Here is a 26,906-nt window from a genome sequence, read left to right on the forward strand (position 1 = left end):
GCTGTTTGCCCACCATTAAAAGTGACACATTATTCCCTGCTCATGTGGACTGTACTTTTAGCATCTATTTAGCTGCATGAAATTACCTCCTTACTTCACACAGCTGGAACACTTATTAGCGTAACCAGTGACAAGGACAGGTTAAAAGTGGTTTTAGTGAGATCACGTGCTATTTCTAACTACACAACTGCCATTACAAAAGATATACTGCTTTTAACACTGAATCTGTTAATCCTGCAGAAATTTGTAAGCATTTAACTTTTATAGTTTAAGTGGTCCTCACACAAGCTACTCTCGGTATGCAAATTTTAGCACATAAATAAATTACTGCAAATTCTGTACATTGGATTGGGTTGCACAGTTTTCAATACAAGCCTGTCTCCCACTGTTTGCTTTGTACAACACCAATCACAATGACAGCTCAAGGAGTAACAATAGAGCCTAGTGAATTCCCCCTCCCCCCCCCCAAAAAAAAAGTAATAACACTATTCTGTAACAAATATTCACACTAGTATTTGTGCTTTTATTAAAAATCAGTTATTTGATATCAATGATACATCATAAACCTCTTTTTCAGTCTAGAATTAAACCTGGCCTCCTGCCTGTGTTTGGAATGTGTTCACAGATATGGTCATTAATACACCCCTGTGAATAATTTGCAGTCACATTCATTTATTTGAGCATCTAGAAATCAGATTTCAAAGATAATCAGAACTGCCCTATCTTTGCCCCGTTGAAGTTACCAGGTATTTCAGAATTTGGTTCAAGCATAGATGAGTTAGCCAACTTGGGATTCCTAAAAGATCCCACCTGGAAGCATCCCATTGATAGACATAGTTAGACCTAGTTATTACCACTCTCCAGGCCAAGAAATACAAGAGGTAACAACTAACGATAATCTAGTTATTTAATGTATATTTAGTTACAAATGCCCAAAGTTGCAATGTAAACGCAGGAACAACCTCTATGTCTGTAGACCATCATCTGCCACAGTTGGGATAAAATTACAAGCCTCCTATTTCAGGGGCAGAGTCTGGACACTGTGGTGATCACAGAGCACCTTATCCAGGTGCTCCTATGCTCTAAGAACATACTACGTTCCTAGAGAAGAAAATGAAGAGTGCTGAGTGCCAATCTCAGTTCTAAAGGTTCCATTGTTGTAGTACCTAGATAACAGTATTTCTCAAGAAACAATGCTAGGAAAGGTTTAGAAGTAGTGATTTCTTGCCTCTATTTCTTTAAGGGTGTTTTCCGTAATATCTGTTATCCCAGCATAAACCATTGTTTCTTTCTTCTTGGTCTCTAGTATTTTCATTTCCTCCCATTTACTGAGAATTTTACACCCCATAGATTCATGCTGTTCAGAAACAGAAAGAGGTTTTTGTGCTCCCTTTGTCTCCTGTCATCTGCAGGTTTCTGGAAGTATAAAAACATACACACACAAAGACGTAGTTAAAAGGACAGAGCTGGGAGTGGAAGTTACCTGACATCTAAGGCTGCATCCATAGCACTTTCAGCAAGCATACCCAAGAACAAGATGGAGTTAACCAAGCCAAACAGTACAGGACAGGAACACCCACGACATTGCCCTAGCTCAGCTGATGCTCACACCCACTGTACCCACACTTAATTTCCACCTGCAAATGTCTGAACACTGGCACATGAGCTAGGCCACTCACCTTTCACTGTCATCCCAACCAAGGCCCTTTAGCACTTCATGCAAAAATATGGTCAATCTCTGCATACAATGAGAACATAACCAAGGAGAAAATTCCTGCATCCCACATCAGCATGGCAAACTGATAACAGCATATAAGGAGCAGAATAAACATGCTGTACTCCCTTAGGAGTTCAGAAAACACACTTCAGCATTTTACAGGCCGACTTCACTGCCACCACATCCATTCACCTCACTAAAACAAGTAAATAATGTGATCCTACAAGATCCTACACAGCCAGCTCGTGGTCCTGCCTAGCCAGGGTCTCACTCAACTCAAAGCACTTTTCAGCTCTTCATAGCTTATCAGTGAGCTCATCTGCAGCCTTCCAGTGTCTGTTCTGCTGCGGTGGGAGCTGCATTACAGCTGCATTACCAGCCACCTAGCTCCTCGCTATACATCTAGGGAATGAGGGAGTCTGCAGGCACAAACTAATAGCTTCCTTCACTCCAAGGGTCTGGTCTAATACAAATAAATGGGGCAGCCAGGAAAGGTGTCAGGGTGTGTGGTTATACCTCCAAGGCTCTGCAGTTGCAGAGTAGGTGGAGAGAAGAACAAAGGAGGAAGGGAATGCACTGGCAAAGGGAACGGGAAGGGGAAGAAGAACAACTCATCTCTCCACTGTATGAGACTTCCTAATGGTGTGGCCTGGCTTGTCTGACTGGTGCAGTGAGCAGATCAAGAAAATCCTGGTGACTCAGGAGCTACCCTGAGATGGGCAGGGGCTTTTGAAGTCCACCATAGTTCACATTAGGCATGCTTGAAATCTAACAGTTTTGTGCCATGCTGTCTATCTACTTCAGGACTACGCCACTGTGTTGGGTAATGAGGATGTTTTAACGATTAAAAACTGCCTGTTTTGATCCCAGAACACCTACATTTCCTACTCTCTGAGCAGCCTGTCAATAGGCAGCCAGTTCCCCCTGCCTCCCTCTGGTCTGCGGCGCAGTATCTGTATGCAATCAATAGGTTCAGCAAGAGCTGACAGCTTTGATGGAAAGCGAGACAGGGTGGAGGAAGAGAGCGTGAGCCTGACTTAAGTGATGCACTGACTTGCGTGGGAAAAGTACCATACCCTGCTGTACTTCCTACCTCCCCCCATCCTGGAGGCTAACAGCTGATAGCTTCTCAAAAAGTCCTTCCCTTTCATGTGAGCCAGTGAAAGTGAGAGACAGAATATCCTTCCTGTGGATCAAGATGGCTACTGGACCTGGAAAGACTTTACAGAAATGCTACATTGAGAGAATCAAATAATGCCTTTTTATTTAGAAAAGTTTAGGAAAATGTTTTATTCAATTAAAAAAAATCCCCATTTTTTAGTCTGGAAAAATCATAAAATTCTCATTTCAAGTTAACTTTGAGTGAATACTTTTTTTGATTGCTTAGCATCCCACCTCCCAAACCTAAAAAAGAAAATAGTATTTTCAGAGCCTTGTTCCCTGAAGTGCCTGTGCTTGTTGACACATTCCGGCCCCAGTTTCATGGCTGGGGCTTCTAAATACAGCTGTAACTTAAAAAGAAGAACAGCTACATTTACATCCTTCTGACTTGGCTGGTTTTGATTCCTCAATGTGTAGTTAAGGAAGGTGGGGAGGGGAAGTATGATGTTAACTGATTAAGTACTTTTGAAATTAGTACCTGGTAGGGAGGAGAAGGGGAGAAACCTTTACCCACTGTTTAAATGTCTTTATATCATTTTATGCAAAACTATTCCTCAGAAAAGCATTGGCCTAGAGAGTTCTGATTGTTTTATTTATTAGTCCTGCAGGAGATTTAGAGCCAATGACTGCTTTATTTATTTTTATTTTATTTTTTTTTAGTGGTTGTCTGCAAAGCTCTGAAATTCAAAACCTGTAGCATGCTGTAGAAACAAACATATTCGGGGAAGCTGCATCAAGAAATGCATTCACTGATGTGAAGACAGTTACACTAGGGAGGAATTTGGACCATTTAAATGCTGAGGGAACGAAAAACAAGAGCAAGCAAACAAAGCAACCAGAAGCTGATTTGATTGTTCAATCATTGTTCCTACTTAGAGCATGTTTGTAAAAGTGAGTTAGATGCCAGTGGTAGGAGCTGCACATGGTGAGGTGAACAACTGCCCACAGCCTGGAGTAGGACAGTGGCACACAGACATTGAGCATAAAGAGTATTTATATCTTTCTTTTCCCTCAAAAGGAAATGCAGAAGACATTTCATATCACTACTTTAACAGCTATTTCCTTTTTGCCACCTTATAATTTGCAAACTGGCATGTTCTCATACTCTAGAACAAAACTATACTTTGAGTACTTTTTTCAATAAAGGCATACAATAAAGGTACACTGTAGTCTGAGTAGTTATACTGTACTCTATCCTAATGGAATTTTGCAGGATTTCCCAGTTCATCATCCATTAGCTTTCTCTTCACCCTTCCACAACTGTCCAGATTTACGTATTTTATCTTACTATGGCTAATTCAAAGATCCTGATCCAGATTCCACTGATCAAAAGCCTTATCAAAAGACACTGCTTTCTCAGGCAGCACATAAACAGACTGTAAACTTCATTCCTGTTGCTGAAACATAGTACTCTGCAAGTATCCAAAAGGGACTGGACAATGTTGTGACTAATAGCGACAGAATCAGTCAGAGACTCAGAGATGATTTGGCAGTTCCCTAGGTTCCTTCAGTGCTAGAAAGTCTCCCATTGACATCTTCCAGTTATAAATAAGGCCAGGAGTGAAAGAAATGTAAGAAAGATGTCACATGACTAACTTCATTAGATGTCAGCACATTTTGATCATACTAACAGGAAAAATCTCAACAGCTGAGGATATTTTTTTCCAGCCATTTAGAACACCTTAGAGCCACAATTTGCACCATATTTCATCTATACTTTACTCAGAACTGTCATATCCCTTACCTGTTTTATCCTCTGAAGTCTGGCTTATCCATAGCACCATCTCTAATTCATTCTTCAATCTAGAATAGAACAAAAGGGAACAAGAGATTCACAAATACATTTTCAAGATCCTTTACAAACTATGTGAGCACATAGTTCTTACATGTAAGGAACGTTATTATACCTATAGCTAGTGGAATTGCATGCCAAGCCACTTTCAATAATTTACCAGCAGTTCTGGCTAACTGTGGAGGCCCCAGTTGACTGGAGTTTGGCAAATATGAGGGCAGTAAGGATGATCCAGGAAATTACAGGTCTGTCAGTCTGTCTTCAGTGCCAGGGAAGGTCATGGAGCAGACCATCCCAAGTGCCATCACATGGCACGTACAGGACAACCAGCTGATCCAACCCATTCAGCATGGGTTTATGAAAGGCAGGTCCTTCCTGATAAACCTGATCTCCTTCTGTGACAAGATAACCCACTTAATGGGTGAGGGAAAGGCTGTGGATGCTGTTTACTTGGACTTTGCAAGGCATTTGATACTGTTTTCCAGTCTTCTCCAGGAGAATCTGGCTGCTCATGGCTTTGACAGATGTTCTGTTCACTGGGTTAAAACCTGTCTGGATGGTCAGGACCAAAGGGTCATTGTGAATGGAGTTAAATCTGGTTGGCCACCAGTCACATGGTGTTCCCCAGGCCTCCATACTGGGCCAGTTTTGTTTAACATCTTTATCGACAGCATTGATGAGGGGATTGAGTGCACCCTCAGTTAGATTGCAGACAACATCAAATTGAGTGAGAATTTTGATCTTCCTGAGGGTAGGAAGATGGAACTGGATAGGCTTGATTAATGGGCCACATCTAATTGCATGACCTTCAACAAGGCCAAAGGCTGGGTGCTACACTTGGGTCCTAACAACCCCAAGCAGTGGTATAGACTTGGGGAAGAGTGCCTGGAAAGCTATCTGACAGAAAAGGACCTGGAGTTGCTGGTCAACAGCCAGCTGAACATGAGCCAACAGTGTGCCAAGGTGACCAAGAAGGCCAATGGCATTCTGGCCCGAAGCAGAAATAGTGTGGTCGGCAGAACTAAGGAAGTGATTGTCCCTCTGTACTTGGCACTGGTGTGACCTCACATTGAGCACTATGTTCGCTTTTGGGCCCCTCAGGATTTAAGCAATCTCCCTCTGCTTCATTAAAACTGCAGCTTCTTTTCATAGGAGAGGAAACTTCTTGTTCACTGTATGAAAATACTGAAGCAATTACACATTACCTACACACATAGACAGGCAGCACAATAACATAAGTGGACAGTTTAGTTCTGTATATACTTTAATATTCTTACTTCCCCTCTCCTTATCAGATCTCCAAAATCCTATCAGATATTCTAATATCTACTAACCAATGCTATTTACAAAACAAAAGACATAAGTCTTGTATGAAAGTCTTTTCTTCTGCCCACCCTTCAAGTTTCTCTTCCCACACGGTCCATTGAAAGAAAAGGAAAAATTTGGTCTTAGGCTCCCAGTAGCAATTAATGCATGCAAATATTTCAGATTTTGATTGTTAATTTTCCTGCAAAGCTTGAATTTTATCATTACAATATAGCAAGATTCTAAATTTCTGTGGTAACAGATTACTATCCAGAACTGAAAGGTCTTCTAGGGTATTTATTTATTTATTTACCCAGAGCTGTCAAATCTCCCAAGAACTCCACTAGATCATTCTAGGATGTTTATCATTATTCTCTTTCAGCCCTTTGGCAGAAGACAAATGTTGGATTTTCCCCCTTACCTTTAAATACTTATAAGAGCTTGCACAAAAATCAATCTCTGAAGCCTAGACAAAATTTATATATGCATGATCTATAAATATTCCATACTATGCCCTGATCCATCTTAACTTCATGCCAGTTTGACTTTATCTCACAGTACTAGGTAATAATGCATTCTCTCTGTATAGAGAAGTGTACATGCGTAGAGTGCTGGACCACTATTATCCTCCTGTTTGGACTAGTAGAAACTAGGGAACATGAGCCTCTTTCACACTATCTCAAATGCAGAATCATCCAAACTACATTTTGAAAGCACAATGTAACACTAATGTGTACACACTAAATATTATGGAGACAACAACTGCAATGACTTAAAGACCTCTTAAGTCATCTAGTCTAGTTAGAAAAACGTTTACAAGAAAAAGGAATGGATAAGTCAGGCAACCACTAGTTTAGTGAAAGAGTGATTTCTGAATTCTTCAAGCTGTTGAAAGATAGTAAAGGGGGAAACAAGGGGAAAGCTGGTAGGCAAGATCTCCTGCAGGACAGTTTTCAAGCTTAAAGACTAGATCTCTGGGATTAACCAGCCATAAATTCCAACACTGAGGGCAGCAAGCTAGATCAGAGTTTGGAGCAGGAGAAAGGAGATTTAGAAGCTGTGATGTATAACATCAGCATCATGTAACAGAGTCATGGAAACACGGGGCCAGTCCAATGATGGCAGAGTGCCTGAGAAGGTCTGAGAATTAGCTAGTCAAACCAAGTCTTGTTTTAGAGGACAGGACACAGGCAATCAACAAAGCGCATGCTTTGTTGCTTCCATTATAAGGAACAAAGTCGGGTTCCAGCAGAAGTCACAAGTCTGAAATCTCATGATGCAGACTGCTGCCCATGTGGTCAGGAGACTTCTCTGTGATGACATTAGCTCCTTGAATGGCATCAGTCAGGAATGGCAAAAAGGGAAACACTTTGGGCTTCAGAGCCTTAGCTTTGAGGCTAAACTATGTCCCCCCAGTGTGATTGGTACAAAAGAAAAAAAATAAATATCAAAAATATATATTAAGAAAGCAGAAAGATATTTACCTAGAGTAAGCCATCCACAGGGTCTAATCTTTTGAAGTTTCTGAAAACTTCTAGAACTCTGTTTACTTGTTGCTGTTTTAGCTCATTTAGGTAGTTGCTACTAGAGGGGTAGAAAGCATTTGCAACACTTACTCTTTGCTTCTTTCCAGGGCAGTACTGACTTTTTTCATTAGAACCTGCAGGTATTTCCTGACAGACTGCATTTCTGAAGCCCTTGAGGACATTGTTTCCATCCCTTTGACCTGAGCCTTTAGAGCCTGTAAGAATGCATAAACAAGAGTAAAATGTCAAGTCATGTAGCAGCATTACTTCCTTTGCAAAACACGCAGGTTCTGGTACCATTTTTAAAATTACAATTTTAGTAAAAATAAATTCTGATGAAAACTTCTGAATGAGATACTCATAGACTAACAGCTAACATGGCCAGGCATGAACGAAAAAAAACAATGGCAGGTTTTAGAGTTGGCCAAAGAGTTTCTTTCCATTTGTAACTAGATTAAAGGCTTGTAACAGATTATTAAAAAGAAAAAAAAAAAAGGAATATGGACAATTATACAGACAATTTCTTTTTCCTTTGCACGTCTCAACCAGCCAATATGAAGACTCAGACCCATGCAAACCCCTAATTTTCCAACAATCCTTTCAGGTGCTTTGCCATTGAGTGGCACGTTACTTATGCTAGATGAAATGTTTATGCTGTAAGCTGTGCTGCATTCATCATTAACTTTCATTTTCATTTCAACAGACTGTCAATATCACAGAGAAGCTCCCAGGCTCAACACCAAAGAGAGTGGATAACTAAGGTGAAATCCTCAGAGCAAATCCAAACGGTCTGCTCAGGGTCAATGGAGAACACCAGCCTAAAAAGCTAGCAGGTCAGAAAGGGGCTAGTTTTAGAGTACGGAAAGTTAAAGAGGAAGAATGCAAGAGAAGGGAGCAGGGACTCACAGGTCCAAGCTAGGCTGAAATGGGGTCCTGGCCACAGGCAGGGTGGGAGGAGACCCTGGGAAGGCTTTGCAGGGACAGTCAGAGCTGGTAGCACCCAGTGTCAGGGTCTGACACCTCCTCTGTGCTCTTCTTCTGTGGTGGAGCACACCTTTCCTGGTGCCTTTTCCTTTTTCCAGAGATGAGACGATACTGACAAGGGAGTTAGGAGGAAAGGGGGGGGGTGCACAACCCTACTCCTGGCAGCCTGAAGCCAACGTCACCCCCTGTACAGCATCACTTCTACAGTAAGCCTGACATGGAGCCACTGAAGAGGACATTGGATTGTAATAACCACACATCCCTCTGCCACGTTCATCGCATGTCTCCCAGCAGAAATTCAAATTTGGCCACCTCTACAAAGAACAGAGAAGACATTTACCTGAGGCCTCCTCACTCTATGTGCCTTCAACAGCTGTCTATATGTCTGTAACCTGCCTATGTACCATAGCCCTAAGGGTTTGGACACAGAGGAAAAGCAACTTTTCACAAGGTTGAATGTGCCTGTTCTAGGGTTGAGAGTGAAGCCACTTATTCTTTTCAGAGACCACCAAAATAGTGCTCAGGCCAGCCTCTTTACCTATTATTAGCAGTGGGGGACACATGCAAATAAGTAATAAGTTTGATACAAGGACAATAGGTCTGATACTTCAGAAATCCAGCAAAGGCTATTCAGCCAATTCTCTGCTTATTCTGCAGCAGCTACTCTCTCAGTTATTATCCCTAAGGGTTGCTCCTACAGAAACTGCAAGCACTGAAGCAAAGGCACTAGATCTCCCATGTCAAAGGTAAGTCCAGAAAGTGCCCATGTCTGATTTCAAATACTTCATTTCTCTGTAGCATACCCAAAGAAAAATTCACAACTGTATGTGGATCTGAAGACGCCTATTTTCAAAAACATAGTCCTTAGGCCTTATGGTGTAATTAGGAGCAAAGATTGACAACCAAATACTACCTTGTGTTGTGCTATAGGCAGAGAGTCCAGAACCATCATTATGTACAGCTCATACTCACTCTGAACAAATTGAGAGGAAAGAACATCAGAAAATGTTTAACACAGTCCAGAGATTATAGTCTTGTTTCACTTTGGTTCCAGAAAAATCATAACTTTTGTGCTGGCATGAGGAGATTACTTGTGCTGCCACATATGGTTTTATTTAAAACACAGAGTTGGAATTTGCCAGTGTTATTCCCAGTACAATTCAATTACCCAGCTAGCTCCTCTTCCTAAAGGATTTCTTGCTCGTAATACCTATCTTTCCCTCACCTATAACTGCTGGATTTCAGTGCGTAATTCTTTGTCAATAAATATAGACAAATTACATTTTTCTCCTCGGTTCTTACTGAGAAAGTTAATGTAGAATTTATTGTCATTAGCAACACATTACAGTGTGCAGAATCAGAGTGTAACTTCATTTTTATCCTAAATATTTTATTTCTGTTTCACATGCAAATTACTGTCTTGAGTGCCCAAAAAGAGAAACAGATCTGAATACCACATAAAAGGCTTCAAGCCTCATCCTTCAGCACAGTGAAAAATCAAAAAATAGGAAAAAATAGGAAAGTCATTAATATACGTCAGGTGAGAATTATCACCCCTCACATGTAACTGTCATGAGTGAGAGGTAGAAAGCTAATTCACCTGTAAGTTACAGCTAGATTTTTTTCCAAAATATTTTATGGACTTTAGAATTAGGGCTAGAGTTTCAGGGAAAAAAAAAAATGTTAGTGAATGTTGGGGCTTTGTTTGTTTTGTTTTTAATAATGTCTTTTTCAAACTGTTCAAGTTGTAGCCAAATGTTTTGTGTCTGTGCAACTCACGCAGTAAATTAGGGGAAAACCTAGAAAAGAACTTATAAATCTTTCCCAAAAGCTGACTGCTCTTCCCACCTGATCAGGTACATTCACCTTATGTTGTGCTAAATCTTTGGAATAATTCTTACCTTAATTTCCTTGAGAATATCACCAAGTATCAGAGAACTGTTGCATATATCTTCAAAAACCTCCTCAGCAGCCTGTAGTCGCTTGAAATTGAGGGGATCACAGCCACAGATGTTCTGAAGCTCCTGGCAAAAGCATCAAAATAAACAACTACATATCCACATGTGCAGAAGGTGCTCTACAGCAGTTACTGTCAGAATAAGTTATTCAATTCATGTCATTTCTCCTGATAGTATGCAGTAAGAAACCTTACGAGAATCCAGATCAAGTTCATAGTCATAGCATGAATACTGCATTTTGATCACAGTAAGAAGAAAGATCACATTCAAAAAGACTGGATGTACTGATTATCAAAAAAACTAGTAGAAAGCAAAGAAGTCACTGATTTATGTTCCAGAAGACAATTATGACATTATACCTCAACCTATTGTTGAATGTCTTGCTTACACATTTACAGCCAACCTTTCCATAAGCATAAATTAGTCTCTCTACTGATTTCAACAGATCATCTCCAGTTTGGAAGAAGCAGACCTTGGAACATATTGCATCCCTTAAAGCAACTGCTGTTAGCTTAGAAAGACATAATTAATATATAAATAACCTGATAAACCCTATCTAAGGAATGCAATGCTTAAAATCATATGCTTATAATCTCACGGTTTTACATATCAGCTCTGAGTAATAAACCTGAGACAGCAAAAGAGTCTCTCAGGAAACCTCCTCTATCATAAAAACTCTTTCTCCAGAGTGCTGATGGCCTCACTTCAAAGTGCTCTGTTCTTAAGATTAACTTTTTCACAACAAGCCTCCTAGGTAGATAATCGACTGTGGCAGTTTTTCACTTTGTGAATATCCTTATTTCAAACCAAGGCTGATAGAAATTTTGACCATTTAATCAAAGGCCAAAGATTGCCATCACTGCAAGGCTTACCCTACCTCACAAAAATTTACTGATTCAAAGTGTTTCTGGGAAAATGTTTTCTGGGAAAAACCGTTTTAAAAAATACAAGATCGAGCTTTTACGCTGCTATAATACATCATTTTGCCTTAAATGTTTTTCCCCCATCCCTTCTTCCCTTTTCTCTGGCTTCTTAAACCAGAGGCAAAGAGAATGGTTGCTTGAGATTATTTATTGGGGTGGGAAGCGACCATTTTGGCTAGTTGCTTAACTGCATGACAGATGATACTTCATAGAATCCACCAGAGAATGGAGCTCTCACTCACACTACATGTTTTGTTAGTTTACCTACCCCAGGCTGCTTTCATTAAGTTCCATCTCTAATTTCTATGACTCCAGTACCTTATTCTCACTCCCGCAGCTGTTTTTAAGAGATTGCTAATGGTTACCCCAGGGCAGTAGCTCAAGTAACTTCTACAAGGTGTATTTGCTTTACTCACCAAATTCAATCCCCCATTCCACCCATCACAGGAGGCCACCCAGAATGCAGCAAATATCTGTGCATAAAGACAGTCTACAGCATGCACAGAGAAGGTAGCTTTTACAGTTTATCTTAAACATGCTCGTAGACAAGAGGTAGAGCTGCTGGCCAAATGATTTTCCCACGCAGATCACTAGCTTGCAGCATCCTGCTTTACTGTATACTTAGCATTTCCACAAGACAAGAGGAGGAAGAGAAAACAGCGGAGTACAGCTTTGGTTCAAGGTTTTGGAACACAGAGTAGATGCACCTTACAAGAGTGCAACTAAGCAAATACATGTGATTAGCTCTCTGAAAAGAAGCTAGAGGGTGATTTTGTCTAGACGCATTCATTCAATTTTCCTGGAATACACATAACCAATCCACCTAGAAAGCTACCCCAAAATTTACTTTTCCATCAGTTTTGGAAGTCTCTTACCTTAGCCAGCTTCCTTTCATGCTGTTCTGATACTTTTTTTCCTGTGAAATCATTCTGTAACAATTCATGCTTTGCTATGAACTCCTTCTGGAAATGCAGGAACTTGTTAAACTGATCAGTTTTAGTTACACCAGCCAAATATAAAGGTATGAACTGGTATTCTTTGGCAAGCTCAGCAGCACAGTGTCGGCTGTTCTTAACTGGTTTGTTTTTCAGCACCATAATCTCTGACACATCTAACTCCTTTCTTTTCAGACGCATATGGAATCTGTCAGTTCCCTCCTCCGCTTTCTTTTTCAGTGCTTTCAACTTTAATATTTCCGGTGCAGTAGAACTTGCATCTACTGAGGCACCAACACTGGTCACAGGTGACTGTGGATGTCTGTTGTTGGGGAAGGAAGATTCAGCCTGTGCTGGAAGCAGAGGAATGCTGGAAGAAAAGTTACCAGAACAATTTTTCATCTTCCTCGTTCTCTCATTTTCAGCTAGGAATTGATTTCTTTCTGTCATGAAACTAGTTTGCTTCCTGGCAGAGTACCATCATCCCTGTTTTATTTTCTCTGAAGGCTTATAAAGCTTGTTATGATTTAAGTGTCCTAAGGTGTACAGTTTAACGTCTGTTCTGTAGGCCAGTTCCATGCTATTTAAGAGATGAGCCAGGCTCCTCACTTCATGGTTTCTCTCCATGATGAAATGGACTCTTGTACCACGCACTTAGAAGAAAGAGGAAAGACAAAATACACTTGAAAAAGGGAAAGCTTTACATGACCAAAAACTTTCACAGATCAAAACTCTCCTAGTTCTATAACAGAGCATTTTAAACAGACACGGCCTACAAAACTATGCTACCTTCCTTCTTATCCATAGCAGTATACAAATAACCAAACAGACCTGGACACACCGGTAGGTTCCTGCTAAGCTCAGACTCTGGTCACACTGCTTGGTAACTGTCTCTGATTTTTTTTTTAATTTATTTTTATTTTATTTATTTATTTTTTTGCCAAGGGCTCTCCATGGTTTTGCTACTCAAGGAGCCTCTTCTGCCTATTCCCTAACATTAGACCCATGGTTGGTCAGATTCTACTGTATATCAAATAATCCCTTTCACAAACTTTTAACATTCTCATTAGCATGTTGCTTTAGAAATTCAGTCTTCTAATTTTAAAACTTTGTTGATCGTCAGATTATATTTTGTTACATGCTAATCTTGTCCCAGTTTCTTTACTTTTAATAGTTCTCCCTGTCATCTATTCCTTAATGCCTTCTACAGAGAGAAATATGGCTCCTCTCACCCTTCCTTTTAGCTAATGAAAGAAACCAATCTGGATGTATAGCTTTTTTTTTTTTTTTTTAATCTATGAAGTCATTTTTGTGAGGTAGGCTCACAATTCTAGTTATCTCAATAATGATGGCATGTTCACATGAGATCACTGTTAAAAACTGCAAACTTTTTTGAAACTCAATATTATTGTACTCTGGCACAAAATGATCTAATAAATGAGTCACTGTTGTGCTCTGATGTATTTAGTAGTATTTAGCCTTATGTACACAGATACCCTGCTCCTGCAGGACCTTGTATCCCTAGGGGATGAGGCAGTGATGCCCACAGAAGCAGAGTTAGGAAGACAAGAAGTTTGTGAGCTATCTCAAAGGTGGAAGCAATTTGGAGGAAAACAGTGCAACTCCTTTCAATGCTGCATAGAGACTGAGTGTCAGGAGGCAACCAAGGGGCCTATGGGTCTTTAGGACAGCTCTCCATATCTGTACACAATCTTAAAATGGCCACACAGCCTGACAGATACCTGCACGCTATATGAAAGCAACTGGTACCTGTAGAAGGCCATGGTAGAAGGGCAGGGGCATGGCCTGACCTCAACATCCTGCTCCCGAGATCCACTGGCCACCCATGAGAAAGCCAATGAGAAACAAAACAGTGCATTTGTATTAACTGTCAGCATGTGCCAGGGTGACCAGACACTTGCTGTCAGTGCTAGCAACAGCAAGGCCAGTTACAATGGACTAATGTTTCCAAGTAGCTCTTCTTTTTGTCTCCCTAGTACAGCCTGCTTCACCTTCTCAAGATGGTGACAACCTAGTATGGCTAAAAGAGGTTCCTCTTAGCCCCTCCTGCCTCCCCAGCCAAGCCAGTCTGCCTATGGCTGCTGGATTGGTGGCACAACATGTTTTTTTTCCTGGCAAGCTGTCGCTGTCCAGTGGTGAACATGGAGGGCTTAGCATCAGTGCTTGTAGAAAAAGGGCCTTCAAGCTGGTGAGCGAACATTGCCAATACAGTGACACCTCCAGCCAGCCATCCTGAAATGGAAGGACACATCTCCTCATGGAGTGACACAGGCCCTGCAGAGAAACATACAGAAGCACCACCTTTGCATTTCTACCAGGACAAGACACCATGATTAAAATGCATTAACATTAATGGGTAAAGCAAAGAAACATGGCCACTCTATGCAACAGGGAAGGGAAAGAGGGGGCCAAAAATGCCAAAGTAAACTTTTATCCTTCACTCATCACTGAAAAGGGGAGCAGGTGGCTAGTACAGGAAACATCAGTGAAAGAAGGGTAAATAAATGTTAAAAAAAAAAGTTATAGCCTGAATGAACAGATTAGACCGTACTTAGAGTAATGTGTTGCTGATTTGGCTGAACCTGATGAACATCTGTCTAGAACATGAGAAAAACTGCCTGAAACTGTCTCAGATGCATTAGCAGATACTTTTGAGAAGACAGCTGGAGACAGATGACCCACCAATGACAGGAAAAGCTTCAGCACAGGGTCTATCTTTAAAAGAAGTGGGGAAGAGATAGCAGAGAGGAGTTAAAGCTCAGCAACTTTACCTTCAACTTCCAAAAAGAAGAAGTATCTTGGAAAAATAAACTTGCTCTAAGAACCTGAACAACGAATGATGAGCTGAATAACAACAGCATGGTGGTTTAAGGGTGTTAGTGCAGGGGAGAAACAGTAGCAGCTGTGTATTTTGACTTTACTTAGGCTTTTAGCATTGCCTTGTGCAGCATTCTCCTAAGTGAGGAAAAAAAAAATCATCTAGAAGTAGGTAGGCTAGCCAGGGTGTAATAAATAAATAAATAAAATAAACTAGCAAAAACCACCAAAACATGTAAAATTATATTCAAAGAGGAATTAAAAAGTTTCCTTATTCAAATGGAAGAGGTACCAAGCAGTATTCTGTGAAGATTCGCCCTGAATCTGGATCTAATTTTCCCAGCATTTTTATTTATACTGTGGATGATGGAATACACAATATGCTTGTTAAATTTACAGATGACATGAAATGGAGAGGGATGCAAATAGTCTTAGAGACAGGGTTGGAACTGAAAATGTTCTTGATAAATTAGAGACATTCAGAGAACAGCTGCATGAACTTCAATATGTGCAAAAACAATCAGCTGCCCAGCAGCCAGCAACAGCTGGTTCAGTAGAAAATTATTTAGAAAATATCTTGGGAATATGGTGAATGATAAGGTCAACACCAGTCAACAGTGTCAGTGTGGTGAGCAAGACAAATGCCATTCTGGGATGTACAGACCACTATGAAGGTGAAATACTCCTGTCAATGTGAGCAGCACAGAGGAGGCTTCAGCCAAATGTTGTGACCAGTTTCAGCCACTGCTCTTTGGGAAAGATTTAGAACAACTGGAGGACTCCAGACAAGAGTGAGTTGAAACCATGACTGAGAAGAAAAAGTATGTGGGTGGAGGAATTTAATTTAGCCCGAAGAAGAGACTGAATAAAGTCAGAAAGAGCAAAAACCATCCTTATAGCATGGCTGCTCTTGCTACCCAGGAAAACAGACCTAGGAACTCATACACCCAATCAGAAAGTCAAATACTGACCCATCAGCTGAGGTAGCACGTTAACCACCAGGATTCCCTCGCTGTTAAACAGTATTAGAAGCCCATATTTAAGAGTGATGCAGCCAGAGCCTTGACTTACATAACAAGGAGCAGTAAACTGATATGCGATAGGCTCACTGGAAGAGGGTACACTGGGGAGAAGTAGGAGAAAGAGTATAGATACGCATAGGTTTTAAGTAGTACAGAATAAACATTATAAACTGACATCTACTAAGGCAGACCATATCATTCCTTCAACAACAGGGATGCAGGGAGTGAGGAGTGGGGGAAATAAAGCAGTTAATTTTCCCTTCTTGCCACTCCAGTCATTTCTTAATTTCTTCCCTTTTTTTAAAAAAAAAAGATCTTACTTCTAATTCGAGAACCATTTAATTGTTACTGTGACTGATTTATGCTGGAGGGATGGAAATGAACATGATAATAAGGTCGTGATTTTTTCATAAAAACATGAGAGAAAAAAGAGCGTATTGCAGCATGCTGAGTGGAAGAGAGGCAGTGGCAGCTGCTACTGAGAAGGATCTGCCTAATTGATTATATTTGCTCCCCTTTTCTTTCTTTAAGCACACACAAACCTCTTGTGAAAGTTACCTTTATTTATTCTAGAAACATAACAGTATGCTGGCTAGGTGTAGAGCAGATAAGGAGACTCCTTTTTTTTTTTTTTTTTTCCCATTCAAAATAGAGCCTGTGATTGCCCTGGAGACATCTAGAGTTGGAGTGGGATAAGCTCTTACTCAGATGCTGTCCCTTAATTTCCTCTCTGAGCAGACCACAGTAGTCTCAAAACCTCAGTAGAGGAGCAGCCTTGAGTTCAGCCTTCTTATAAGCTGAGGCTTTAAGCTCTAAATGGATGGGAGATGAGGCAGAGTACAAGGTAAGGCATGAAGCAAAAAAAAGCCAGGTGTTTGTAATAAGAGGGTTTTCTCGACCTGTCCAGGAGCAGGAATTCTCAAATTTGTCTCCCTAGTGACTATATCAATGAGCAGATAGCAAAGATGAACACCTCAGGGCCTGTATTTCCTGCTAGGGTACAGGTCTGCATCCTATTACCATCATTTCTGGTGGTAAGTGGGAGGGTAGTATGACTAGTGTACAAGTGTCCAAAGGCACTGAGCAACAGGCTGGGCAGCACAGGACCTTCTCTATCCAAGAGTATTTCTACTGCAGGTAAGCGTAGGCTGCTTCTAAAAACCCATCCCACCACGCCTATTCAGTTTATAGTAAAAGAAAATGCTGCCTTGTGGGGGAACAAGGTCTTTGAACACATTTATATTGCATAAAAACAAGCACAAGAGGCTGGGGAACCACATGCTTAACAAAAATTGGGGGTTGAAAAAAAAAGTTAGAGACCTTGACAGGCTGGAGGAACAAGCCAACAGAAACCTCTTGAAAGTCAACCAATAAAAATGTAATGCCTATAGTCGAGGATGGCCTAACCTCACAGAGCAGTACAGGCTTGGGGTGAACTGGATAGATAGCAGCTTTGCAGAAGAGTACCTGGGGGTCAAGGTGCATGAGCCAGCAGTGTGCCTTGAAACAAAGAAAGCTAGCCACACACCATGTTGCCTAAGCAAATACATAGCCAGCAGACATACAAAAGTGCTTGCTCTCCTCTACTCCACACCGGCACACTGTGTCCAGTCTTAGGTACTATAGGGCAAGAGAGACATTGATAAACTAGAGAGACTAGCAGAGGAGCACTGAGATTGCCAAGAGATTGGAGCACCCCAGAATGACCTCATTTTGTATAGACCAGCGATCAGACTTCTAAGAGGAGGCAGGAAAAAAAATAAATAATGTAGCCTCCCGCTACCTCAAGTGGTAGAGAAGCAAGAACTTCTTCTCAGAGGTGAACAGTGAAAGGTCAAGGGGCCGCAGCTACATGATACAGCAAGGGAGAAATAGGTTGGACATAAGAAAAAAAAATCTTCACATCAAGAATGGTTTAGCACTGGAGCATGTGCTAAGAGAGACTGTGAAATCTCCATCCCTGGAAGTACTCACAGCTTTACAGGGTAAGATCCTGACCATGTCATCAAAATTTGTTAGCCCAGTTTGGCAAAAGGATTGGACTGGGTGACTGCCAGAGATCCCTTCCAAGCCAACTTCTTCTGTTTTCAGGAATATTTTCAAGCTTGCAAAATGAAACAATGGAAAAAAAAAAAAATCAGGAAATACCCCAATAAGCCTTCCCTCATCCTCTGCCTTGTGCATTCAAGTTGTGCACTGCAGGTGGCAGAGAAGCAATAGGAAAGAAGTGTTATTGTAGACACAGTGCCTGAAGGATGTAAACAAGGCAAGACCTGTAGGACGATGTAATCTCTTTTATTAGACCAACTGATAAAGTTAGAAAAACTTGGAGATTTCAGGCACGCAAACACTTCTTCAGCCCTAAAATAGAACCAGTCCACTTCAGTGCTAAACACAGGTTGAAAACAGCCTGAATTTAGCTGGCTATATTTATAGCTATATATATATATATATAGACCATCTGAGTGGGGAAAAGAAAGGTAATTGACACTTGCGGAGTGGAAGAGATGTTAACTACATTTTCAACTCTCCTCTCAATACCTCCTGAGGGAGGCAGAGGGATATTTTTTGCCTGCAGAACATGACGGTGGAAAAGAGTTTTGAAGCACAGTAAAACACTTCAGTACAGTTGAGCATGGCTTCCCAGACTTGGGGAAATTCAGGCTGCCTGTAGTGAAACACATACATGCACTGGAGCCTGGTGTGATGTTTCTGACAAGGTCACTGAGGGCAGCAGCCCCATGGTGGCATGGACCACACCAGTGATGCTTGGCTTTTCCCACTGCATAGGAAGCCCCTGAGTTGGCCATCAGGCTGGGTGAAATGGCTTCCCCACCTTACACCAAGTGTCCCAGCTGGCACTTCAACAAGTCCACCCCAGTCCACCAGGGCCCAGCCATCACCACGGACACCAGCCGGACACCCCGCTGACCCCAGGCCCCCGCCCAGCAACACAGACCTGTGCCTCACCCTGCCTCAGTAGCATTTCAGTCCAGGCCATGAGGAGGGAGCTAGGATTGTTCAGCCTGGAAAAAAGAAGGCTCGGGGGCAACCTTATCGCACTCTACAGGTACCTTAAAGGAGGCTGTAGCGAGGTGGGGATTGGTCTATTCTCCCACATGCCTGGTGACAGGATGAGGGGGAATGGGCTTAAGCTAAGCCAGGGGAGGTTTAGGTTGGATATTAGGAAGAACTTCTTTACCGAAAGGGTTGTTAGACATTGGAATGGGCTGCCCAGGGAAGTGGTTGAGTCACCATCCCTGGAGGTCTTTAAGAGACATTTAGATGTAGAGCTTAGTAATATGGTTTAGTGGAGGACTTGTTAGTGTTAGGTCAGAGGTTGGACTATGTGATCTTGGAGGTCTCTTCCAACATCGATGATTCTGTGATTCTATGATTAATCTGGGACCAGCCCTGCATGAGGCTTCCCCACCATGGCCCCAGCAAAGTCCCCTCCTGAGGGCCCCCTATCCCCTCCCAGATCTACTGTGGGTGCCCTCTGTCCCCATGCATGCACTATCCTTCTGTTACACACTGTCCCCTCCCCTCCCCAGCAGGTCCTCCCATGCTGCGCAGATGCAGGCCCACTCTGGCCCCCCAGGCACTTCTCATACTAATTACCACTGCCTCATGTGCTAATTACTGCTTTCTTCAGTTTTGTCCAGGAGCAGCCCAGCTGACATTAGTTCAAACCCCTGCAGACAATCATGCTTCCATGGTCTAAAAGAAGTTACCAAAGAAAAGAGAGGAACGAGAGAGGAACAAGTCTGCTGTCCTTAAATACAGGTAGTACATTTGCTATTTTCCAGTTGGGTGACGACATCCTTCGTGTGATACCTTTTTTTTTTAAAAAAAAAAAAAAGCTCCTGTAATTGTAACCCTGCACCCCTGCCCTCCCCACACTCTCACACCACGAAGTTTCAGCCTCTCCCTTGCACATGAACAAACAGCAGTGCTTTCCATTCAGACAGGCTGACTCCTTTCCTCTTCACTTGTGCTCTGCCCCTTCTCCTCCCCTTTCCCTCATTTGTCTCCATTCACTTCCTCATTTAAAGAAATAAAAAAGGCTGTGACAAAGTAGGCCTGACTCAATGCTGCTGAGCAATGGGGCTGCAGTAAGTCTGAGGCACCCAGCACCCACTCATGTCTCCTAGACACCCCCCTGCTGCTTGCTGGCACCAATTTCTAGCACAATGGTGAGACTGGAATCTAACAAGCAAAGGGAGCTGAAGAACCAAGACCTTACGTCTAATCATATGGTAACTCTTTCTTCTTCCCCTGCCACACTGTCTGACCTCCAAAAAAAATATCTGTTGTCTGAGGGGGTGCCTTTAGTTCACTGAGCACCAAAACTTTTCATTATATATCAAAAGTATTTTAACTTTCAAGGAAAGAGGACTTCCTACTTTGCTTTGCTGACAGCATTCAGGGACTGAAGTCTTTTAGCCTTGGACTGAGCTGAGGTTTATAACCTGTTAATAGCTGCATTCCCATATCCTTCCACAGACAGGCCAGTATCTAGTGAGAGGCCTGGATGCAGGACGAAATCAAGTCACAGGCTTCTCCAGGAACTTGAAGTGACATGAGGTAGATGGCGTACCAGAAGGACCCATCACATGGGATGTGGGCTGCACGTGAGTCTGTACACCAGGAAATGGCCTGTGGGAGAGGGTGAAAAAAAAAAAAGTGGTAGTCTTAAACAGCATGATATCTAGCAAAACCACAGCCAAAGCAGAGCCTCCCTAAGTGTCAGACCTGAATCCGAACCTGCACCAAGTCATCAAATCAAAATGCAGGCAAGCTGATGACAAGGGAAATAAGGGGGAAGCTAGCCTTTCCCTGACAGAAAACAGCAGGCATGTCTGATGGCCTTTAAGACCATATGCAATGCCTCATCATCTTATGATGGCCATTCAGTTACATATCCTTTAGCTTGAAAATCATATACTCTGTTCCCAGTGCAAGTAGAAAGGAAGAAAATAAATAAATACCACCAATGCCTGTACGTTAATCCCACAAGCATACTTAGTGAAATCCACTTCTCCAGAACCTCAGGCAATATCAGACTGTGTGTCCAATTCCTGGCAAACTAGGTGACAAGCACTTTGGTGATTATCAAGCACAGCATCAGTCATCACATCTGCCTGACTCAGAAAGCTGTTCTTCAGTTGGTAGCTGTTCTGCAGGCCTGCACACAGAAGCCTGAGTTCCTCCTTCCAAAGGCTTTCTGGTTTATGCTCAGGAGACACAAATGAGTTGGATCCAGCTATAGTTTATTATAAACGTAAAACCTCCCATCTGCACAAGGCAGTGATCACTCCCAGCCAGCATTCCTATGTATGGTGACCACAAATCTGACTAAGTCAATATTGCTTTGTTAGTAGTGAAACACGTAGGCGCCAAGCTGCAAAAATTTCTCTTACCCCTGAGCTATTGCTCCTGCTCCTCAAGCCATGTTTGCATAAATGGAAATGCTGCAGCATTCCTTCCATTACTGTTGGTACTACAGTGGGACTTCTGTTTGCAATGAACAACAGAAAAAGCTGCCAAGAAATCAGATCTATTGCTACAAGTTTTATGGCTATTATCTTTCCCCTCAAATGCCCTGAAATGCAAATATCTTACAGTTGTTGCACACTTTGTCACACTAATGAGTTCCATTTACTTTAATTTATATTGTTATTATACAAAAAGGCAGAATCAACCAGAGTGTAGGGGTCTGTGTGAGGAGCTGGGAGCATTTGTTCTGCAAGCTTTCACAGGGACCTGTGTAGCAGCCTACTGCAGCAGGAGCGACCCTGTACTTAGGTCCATGGGACCTGGACTGGGTAATTTAAACCTGTCTGCTGTGCAGGACAGGCTTTATACAAAAGGCAACAGAGCCCTTAAATCAGAAAGTGTTTACAGGATCTACAAACACCATCACATCAGTACCACCAGGAAGGCTGGTATCAACATCAGCAGGCTCCAGGATTAGATTTAAGACAGTTTATTAACCTAATTACTTTAAAAAAAAAAAAAAAAAGAAAAGAAAAAAAGCCCTTAAGTCAAAATTTAAAGTCATTTAAAAAAATGTGTTACTTAGATGTTTGTCTCCATCCCAGTTTCACGATCACACTTCACACACTTCTGTCTCAGAAATATAACTTGTAGGTAATCCAAAGCACTGCTGCACTCAGTCTTGAAACCCAGTTTCATCCACTAGGAAGTATTTTTTCCTGCTGTAGACAGCAGGAAAGTATCTATAAATAAAGCATCTTAAACAGAAAAAACAAGGTAAGCTCAGGCTTGTTCTGAGGTACTGCAGGCAAATTGCTTTGTTTAGATTGTGTGTTAGGAATGCCAGAAATAAAAGCTTGCTGGTATTCATACAACATGTAGGGTTTCAATATATCTTATACTTTGAATTTAGAGCTATGGTAAAAGGAAAAATTGTAAAACAGTCTAACATCTTAGGCGATTTTCTAGTAATATCAGGCAAGACCTTGCTCTCTCCTTGGAACCTTCATTCTCCTCCCATAAGGCTGTTGAATTTATTGGCTGAATTCATCAAAACTTCATAGGGGAACAGTCTCAAATATAATGAAGTTCTATGTTTTATAAAACTGGTGCCTGTTTAGAGATACTGTTGGGGGTCCATCCTGTAACTTTTTATTCTGTAGGTCAGCTTCTACAGAATACGGGAGTCTGCATATCACAGCCAAAGCCCTGACCTCATTACCCCCATGGCAAAGAGGAACACTGTCCAGGTTCAAGCCCTTTAGGTAAGCTTTCACATCATCTCTGGTCTTGTAAATTTCACCATGTCATGTTGCTGGGAGCAGAGGTAAGACCATGGACTCCTGTTCCAAACTCTTTTCTCCACAGGTGTATATTTGTTTGGGTGCCTACTCTTTATTTTGGTGACTGGCAGGGATTGCCTTAACAGCAGTACTTACCTCTTCCTTGACAAGCAGGGAGGACTCCATCCAGTCACACTGAACACCCTCTGATCCAATCAATGCAGTGAAAGGCATACAGAGTAACTTAATGGTTAGATCACTCTGAAAAGCCCATGCTAAGAAGTGAGGTGCAGTATCTCACAGCTGGATGCAACTACAAGAGAGAAAAGCAACTGCAGCTTCCTTAAAATTTTCCCTTCCCTGCCAACACCTCATTTCCAACAAGCTGGAGACATGCTACATGCTAAGGGTGGCAGAGAAAGTTATGTCTCAATATTTCAATATTTTAAAACACCAATGTTTTTCTTGGTGTAGCCCATTTTATTTTTCCTGGTTATGATGTGTGTTTGTTTCTGTGTGTTCCCAGTAAGTTACTACTATGTTGAGTTTACATTATTTCCAGTTGTCATAATGGCTGTTCAGAGTCTATACAACCTTGAAAACCAACATCAGGGAAGTTTATTATCAAGTTAAATGCAACATTCCTCATTGTAAAAGTGTCACTCTCTATTTAAGAGTTTTTCCACAAGAACCTCCCTCTTACCTTTTCTTGGCATGGAGAAATTATACCATGTCACATTTTTCTGCTGGGCTACTTGTGTTTGAAACAGATACTGAATGCACCATAGACACAGTGCTGGAAAACCATAATGGCTGTGGGAGAAACATATATCTTAAAGATTAATAATTAAGCAGTTCATTGAGGATGGTCAAACACTGGAACAGGTTTCCTAGCAAGATGGCTGATGAACCATATCTGTCTGTCTACAGGAGGCATATATAAGTTTATATATTATGCCCTAATATACATATATATTTATGCCCTTAATTAAATGCTTTAATTTTTGGTTAGCACTGAAACGGTCAGGCAGTTGAACTATATGATCTTTGTAGGTCCCTTTACAACTGAACTATTCTACTCTACAGTTTCTAACCTTACTGCAGAATATGACACTATGCAATACTGTATACAAATTATTACTTTCAGGGCTAAAAGCAACGAGGGTTTAAGGTCTCCTTTCCACAATTCCAGCCCATTAACTCAGTGTTTTGTACACATTTTGCAGTTTATATAAACCTTGGAAACATAGCCCTGCAGAAGGGCTTTACACTTTTAATTCCTGATCATGGGGAATTAATAAAGACCAAGAAGTAGAGAGGGTAGAAGAAGCTGTAGAGACAGTGGTCTGATTTACTCATGGAGTCCTCAAAGGTAAAAGAAAAATAGAAATTACTCCACCAGGAGAGCAAAATTGTACAACAAAACAACAGAAAGGAAAAAGGCAACAAATGAAGTAACTACCTTATCAGCAAATTCTACATAATGATTTCAAGGAGTTGATTTAGAAACTTTCAGATAGCAAATAGGACATTAGTTTTCTGTGTGAAGCTTTCTGTACAGTCTGCAATTCAACATAGCACTGAGATTGATGGTCATGGGACTTACATATCTTGTGGTGTAGGACAGAAAAAGGCTTCAACTGATGCACCACCAGCTACAATGGTGACTACCTCTGAACACTGGAATGGTTTGATCAAACTCTTATCTGTTTGCATTGATGGCTAACTCTGATGGCAATACAATATGCAAGAAGAAATCATGAAAGATAGCTTTCAAAAAGAATATATTCTGAATTTTTTTGTGCTATTTTACATACATTCCAACAACAACCAACAAGAAAAAGGGTATTTATTCCTTAGAAACTTTAGTTCTACCACAGGAACGATTCTAGATTACCTAGAAGATTTACTGGTAACAAGACCTTTTTTTTTTTCTTTTCTCTCATTTCCACATTTTTAAATAGTATTTATTATGAATTTATGTTGCTTCTCTAACTAGCATAAAGACAGCTCTAGGAACATAAGTAGCTCTACATCATATTCTTATCTGTATTCACAGGGTTTGCATTGCTGTGAAAAGTGATTAAGGCCAGCTGAACGTTAACAGACCATGTGATGAAATTTGTTCAGCCCTTTTAGTAACATTATATAATAAATAAATAAATAAATAAATAATCTTTACCTGGTATAACTCACTCTTTTCTCTTCAAATATATCATTTGATCTGATTCATATTCTTGACTCTCAGGCTCTTTCCTTTAGAAGACTTTTCTTTTGAAAAACAGATCTTATGCACATGCCAACTAGCTTCTGACAATTTTCTCTGTAGCTCTTTCTTGACCTAGAGTCAAAGCTCTTCATCTTTGTAAGCAATACCTGTAACACAGGTAACACTTCCTAGAGCACTATAAACAGAACCATTTTCAAAACAAAACAGAAGTTCTCCCTAACCTGAGGAACTGCTTGCAGACTGAGGAAGAAGAAATCATTCTCAGTAATTGTCTTCAGCAAAATATGTACAATGAAGTAGTCTGCAACACCTGTTGATCAGGTGAAACTCATTGAAGCCATCAGCCATTACAATTGACTCAAATAAGCACAGAACTTTACCGAGAGCACTTAGCTACTTACAGTAGAGCCTGATTCATCCTAGTTCATTGAAACTAGGATGTTCATTGATTCAGCCTAGTTCATTGAAACCAACAGTTCCTCCCCAGGTTTTAATAAGCTTCAGTGGAGGTCCTTTTACATTTACATTTTCCAATATCTACAAGGGGATATATTCAGGTATTGTTTTAATAATTTTCTGGTGATGTTTTTCAATAACAAATGACAAAAAATATTAGGAAAAGCATATAGACTGTGCAGTGACCGTCAATGGCAAAGCACCATGGTCTACTACAAGAGCTGACTGCATGACAAGCAGAAAAGTATGAAAAGGCATGAAATTGACTGCCATCAATTTGCCATCAAATTACTTGACCAGAAAGGGATTGACTTCACCCCACAGTTCCTGGCAAATACCACAGAAACAGGTAAAAAGGACCAAATTAATAGTATTCACAGTAACATTCCTCTTGTATTACCAGTCCCCCCAAAACATTTGGAAAATTTAACTTAAATGAATTATCCCTAACAAATGCATTAAATCTCACTGTACTTTGTTTCATCAGAAGAGTTAGCCCTACCAGCAGTTTCCTTGCAGCAAAATTTTGTGGAAGTGTGGGCCATAATAGCACAAATCCAGGAATACTTTGTAAAACATGTTTTTGACAACCATAGGCAGTAGCTAAACAGTTGCTCTGGAAACCTCTTTCTGGCCAAGTCATGCTAGCAATGCTCCAGGTTCCTTCAATGGGGAGAAAGACCAGGAATATTTGGAGGCTGTGCTGAGAACAGGAGCACAAAGTCCATCTGGAGCCTCTTTCCCAAGCACAATGTCTGTCGCTGAGAATGGAAGGGTTGTGCAGACTCATGATGACACAAGACAATTTTGAGGGCTATAAATGGTGAATATCCCGTTTACTGAGCATGAACAATACAAGGAATCTTTGAAGCAAATCAATACGCTAAGTAGATAAACACACAAGATTTTTTGTTTTGGTTTGCTTTTTTATAAATATCTGCCAATGTACAATTCGGAACTTTATTTTACTGTTCCCTGAACCTAGCCTGTATTTTCAGGGTATTGACCATTGTCAAAGCCCTATATCCTTTTGGGGTAGCAAGCATTAAAATTTGGGTGCAGAATTATTTTTGTAAATTCAGCATCTGAGTATCTGCATAATTCCCAAAGGGTAATAAATTATTCTGCATTAGCTACATGCCCATTTGACAGTGCCAAAGCAAGGATCTATGTGAAATTACATCAACAGCAAGGTAAGCTCTCTGGCAGCTGGAGAGCAAATGGGAAAGTGGATCCCTTTGCAGTTTGTGACAATGTAAACTCACAACAGGTGATTA

The 26,906-nt window shown here is 41.1% G+C and overlaps 1 protein-coding gene across 1 annotated transcript; it reads right to left on the reverse strand.

Annotated features, from left to right (window-relative positions):
- Positions 1-1,171: 1,171 nt before the first annotated feature.
- On the reverse strand, positions 1,172-26,899 carry C3H6orf118 (chromosome 3 C6orf118 homolog). Its single transcript, XM_040551142.1, is given in 7 exon segments — positions 1,172-1,399; positions 5,121-5,366; positions 7,592-7,716; positions 9,359-9,458; positions 10,387-10,509; positions 12,242-12,954; positions 25,126-26,899. Coding segments are annotated over 6 exon segments (1,473 nt in total). The 5' UTR covers positions 12,929-12,954; positions 25,126-26,899; the 3' UTR covers positions 1,172-1,207.
- Positions 26,900-26,906: the final 7 nt, after the last annotated feature.

Source organism: Cygnus olor, chromosome 3, assembly GCF_009769625.2.
Source record: "Cygnus olor isolate bCygOlo1 chromosome 3, bCygOlo1.pri.v2, whole genome shotgun sequence".
NCBI lineage: Eukaryota > Metazoa > Chordata > Aves > Anseriformes > Anatidae > Cygnus > Cygnus olor.